At 37.7% G+C, this 4,729-nt stretch overlaps 1 protein-coding gene across 1 annotated transcript; it reads right to left on the bottom strand.

The window, feature by feature from the left end:
- Positions 1-473: 473 nt before the first annotated feature.
- LOC134002143 (NACHT, LRR and PYD domains-containing protein 1b allele 3-like) lies at positions 474-1,892 on the bottom strand. Its single transcript, XM_062441425.1, has one exon. The coding sequence runs from the start codon at positions 1,890-1,892 to the stop codon at positions 474-476; it is 1,419 nt and encodes a 472-aa protein (XP_062297409.1).
- Between the last annotated feature and the right edge of the window lie 2,837 nt (positions 1,893-4,729).

The following is a 4,729-nucleotide window of genomic DNA, read 5'->3' as shown; positions in this document are numbered from 1 at the left end:
ATATATATATATATATATATATATATATTACATATAAGTATACTATATTAGGTTCAACTTCGTTTAAAAAAAAGATAAAAAGAAATGGCTTCAAATATTGAGATCAATTTAAGAAGTAAAAGTATACATGGGATTAAAAACAGATTAAATACATTTAAATCAGTAAGCCTGCTGACCACCTTCAGTCATAGTACATGAGGATAATATTTAAAGAGTTGTTACAGGAAATAGTTGTTTGAGTAGTGATGCAGCAACATCAATATACAGCATATTTATATCACTGAACTTGTATATTTATAGTGAATTAATCCTTCAACCCAACAGCAGTTCAAACTGATTGTTATACATCCTGAGTCCAGCAGATGGTGATATTTCACCAGTAATAACTCAGTTAACTGGTGCTCTACCTGAGTGCACAGGTTTGGTTTCAAAGTAATAATACAGGATGAAGAAAGATTTTTATTTATTGTGGTTCAGATCAACACAAGATGTTTACAGAGGAAGGGGTCGATCTTACAGAGACACTCAATCATCTCTGAACTTGCAGCTTTACCTTTCTTCCTCACCGTGTCGATGACACAACGAGCCTTATCTCTTTTGTTTTGCATCTCTTCTGCTGACTCCCTCTCAGGTTCAGTTATCACATTTTTCTCAAACAGCTTGTCCAGCAGACTTTGGAGAACAGGTCCTGATATCCCATCGATGAAGCCGGTCCGTAGCCTCGCGATGGAAGAGATCCGAGAACTCTGTCTTCTCTGCTTTCTTACTGCAGTGGACGGAAGACAAACTCGTCTTTCCCAGACACTGTGGGAGCTGTTGGTTTCTCTCAAAAACAGCTTGATACTTTTCATGATTTTTTCTAAATTCACCTGGAATGATGATAGGTAGTTGTTGTAGGACTCCTTATCAAATTCTGATTCTGGTGGTTGAACTAGAACTGAGTCGTCTTCAGGACTAGTGGACAGTGTGTACTCCTGCTTTGGGATCAGTTTACAGTGTGGGGATATCTCAATGAACCTCTCATCTCTGTCTCTCTCTTTTCTAGTGCGCAGCACATCACGCAGCACAACGGTCTCTGGTAGCAACAACACATTGAGGACAGATTCAGGATCAGGATCAGTTGGTGGTCTGTAGAACAGCAGCACCAGCGCTCGGACCGGGTCAGGAGGAGAGTCTTCATCCTTGACATTACCGAAAGCAGAAAGCTCTGTGATGTTTATAATGACATTAGTTTCTGTAATCTTACGAGGAGTAATAAACTCGATGCCCTCATCATTCACATGAGCAACTGATAGGAATTCACATCCACCTGTGGAGCGGATCTCACAGTGTGGGAGATGAAGCTGACACACAGACTGCTGGAGACATTTGATGTCAAACAGGGGTCCTGCAGGCTTCTTGTGATATTGGGCCAGTAGCCTGTGGTTCCAGGGTACAGTCCTGTAAACCACGTCCCCTTCTCCCTCCATGTGAAACACCAGACCTGTCACACTGCACTGGTACAGGCCTGGACCGGAGCAGTGGAATCTGTAGGTCTCCTCATTTTCATCACTGATATCAGGTGTAAACTTCTCAATGTTCTTGTTTTTTGCAGGCATGCTGTGAGAATGAGGCAAGCTGCTTGTGCGTTTTCTCTTCAAACCTTGATTCAAGGAGGAGGTTTGGAGGAGTTGAGAATGTGTTGGCAGGGTTTCAGTGACAGAGGAGTGGGAGGAACGAAGGTCTGGGATGAAAATGTGCCTGAAAGATTTGTCATGAGGATGGATAACTTGAGGAGGCTGATGGGGAATGAAAGAAGTAGCTTGTGCTGGGGTAATGATCTTTGTGGCTGCCATGCTGAGAGATGACACTTTTCTTTTAGTTCTTCTAGGTTCCACAGCTGGAGGCTTCATAGTGGCTTTCCTTTTTGAGACAAGGGTTTTACTCTCTTGTGATTCACCTCTGTGTTTAATTAAATGAATACTCTTTATACTCTTTTTTTTAGACATTCCAACTGTTCCCGTACCCTGAAATGGAAGACAAGATGCAAAATGAAATCTTTTGTGTATTCAACAAACTATTCTGTACTACAGCTTCAGTACTTGTCACGTGCACTCTGCAAAGGAAACAATTAAAGTCACAATTTTATTATATTCATGACTAACCACACAGGAACCAGAAAAACACATTTCTACACCTCGTTTCTCATTTCATAGAACATCAAATTGTTCTAAAGTTGGGTCGTCCACAAGATGCTGTAAATGTAAGAGCTTACTGGAAATCCTCTTCAAGATATCAACTTTAATGACAGTATTAACAAATTAATTAATTCAATATTTACTGATTTTGCAAATGGTGAATATAAGGAAAGATTGGAATACTTTAAATATATGGCAATATGTGTTGCTATGAAGAAAAGTAAAGAATTAAAGGATCTTAAAAATAAAAAAGAATCTGAATTATTTAATAAAATAAATGCTCTTTTATCGAAACCTAACATATCTTCTAAAGAAGTTGAATTGAAGACAACTACAACTAAAACTAGATCAAATTTATAAGGAATTAGCTAAAGGTGAATTTAGACTTTTACAAAGCCTTTGACACCATGGAACATGTTTTTCTTATAATATGTCCTAAAGTGTTTGGTTTCACAGATACCATTGAAATGTTTTATGAAGGAATTAATAGCTCTTTAATAATAAACTTCAACACTTTTAATAGGTTTGATGTAAAACAGGGTGTTAGACAAGGTTGTCCTATTTCACCATTTCTCTTTGTTTTGGTTGTTGAGTTGTTGTCTATAAATGTTATACAGAATCATAATTTTAAAGGCATGTCTATATTTGATAGGGAAATAAGTATTTCACAGCTAGAAGATGATACAGCACTTTTCCTTCATGATGATCATCAGTTACCAAAAGCTATTAAACTTGTTAAAAAATTCTCATTAGCTTCAGGTTTAAAGCTTAATATAACTGAATGTGAATTACTGCCTCTGCATGATTGGGAAAACTCATCAATAGAAAATGTTCCTCTAAAAAATATAGTGAAATATTTAAGCATTTATAACTAAAAACCTTGTTGGTTTACGCTTAGGTGCATGTTTCTCCGTAATCTTAGGGACAATTACCATTCCACCCAATTAAAAACTGTAATCCTCTGGTTTTAAATATGAGGCAAAATAGAAGGACATGGAAAGGGAATGCAAGGGCATCACAATACAAGCAATGATTGGAGATCACAAATTAATGATAACTTATCAGGAACACCAGAACCCGCACATCTCATTTATATTACACGCCTGGTTTGATGTCAATCAAATATGTGGACCCAATTAAAACAATTTAGATGGGCTAAACATGATTTTAAATCAAATTATATGGATTCTACTGGAAAAATAAAAGTATCACTGCTTACTGTAATATAATGGAAAAGAACACATTACAAGGCTTCCAAACAGTTAGAGATTTGGAAAGTTGTGACTTTTTCAGGTATTTGCAGTTTTTTTGAACGAAATTTGGAAAAAAGAGGTATATTCAGAATTAAAATAAGAACTAAATATTAATATTAACAATGAGTGCATATGCTGGTACGTTGAGGAGGTACTATGAAGTAATGGAAAACGACATGCCTGGTACCAAAACCGAGTAGAGTCGAGTCGAGTAGTATGGAGGACCACAAGGGTTACTACAATTAAAAAGAGGAATTATAAAAAGGGATTTCAAAAAGCAACTTTAAAATAGTAATTTAAAACAACATTTAGAAAATGCACTAATGAATTCCAAAATGAATAACTGAATTTCAAAATCAATTTCTAAATGCAGTTTTAAAAACAGAAATATATATAAATTTGCAAACTGAAATAAAAAATACAACTTTTAATCAGGCTTTTAAAAGGGCAATTCCATTTCCTAATTGCTTTTCCAAATCCGATTTGAAAATGGATTTTCTAAATCATCCTCCCTTTTCTTTTCGAAAAGCAGAGTCCTCTCTGGTCCTCCACGCTTGGAAACTGCAATGCAAATGAGCTCTGAGCGGAGATGTAATCTCTCTGATTGGCTGTTACACATGAGCGGAGATGTAAGAAGCTCTCTGATTGGCTGTTACACATGAGCGGAGATGTAAGAAGCTCTCTGATTGGCTGTTACACATTCAGGGGGCGGCTGTAGGACAACAGAGAGGAGACTAGCAGAGTTGCAAGCAGCTGCAATTTTCACAGTGGGACTGTTCATAAGTCACATTATTAAGATTTAACATTTTTTCAGGCGAGAAAGCAACCATGTAGATTCTCCATATGCGGTCAGTTTATCCAAATAACGCCTGTTTGTTAATCTGCTGCGATGTTTTTGGACATGTGAAAAGCCAGCCGATGTTTAGGTTTAACTAGTGACCGTGTTAACTTCTACAGAACTTCAGTTTCTCTGTCATGTGTGTACATAGCATGTTAACTAAAGACTGTACAACACATAGGGAAAAGGGGAACAGCTGAATGAAAGGACAGATCATTACACAGAATGATCATCCTTGTTGAGCAGGTCCTTCTTTTGGCGCTTTTCCACTACACAATTCCTGCACGACTCGCCTCGACTCGGCTCGCCTCGGCACGGTTCCAGGACAGACCTTTTCCATTACAAAAAAGTACCTACTCAACGTGGGCGGGGTTGTCGTAGCACGGCTCCGCGAAACTGCTGTGACTTTGTTTTATACGCGACACAAAACACATAAACAATGGAGGACATTGAGGCAGTGG

Source organism: Scomber scombrus, chromosome 20 (assembly GCF_963691925.1).
Source record: "Scomber scombrus chromosome 20, fScoSco1.1, whole genome shotgun sequence".
Taxonomy (NCBI): domain Eukaryota; kingdom Metazoa; phylum Chordata; class Actinopteri; order Scombriformes; family Scombridae; genus Scomber; species Scomber scombrus.
The sequence above is the reverse complement of the archived record's forward strand: the minus strand, read 5'-3'. Positions and strand labels throughout refer to the sequence as shown.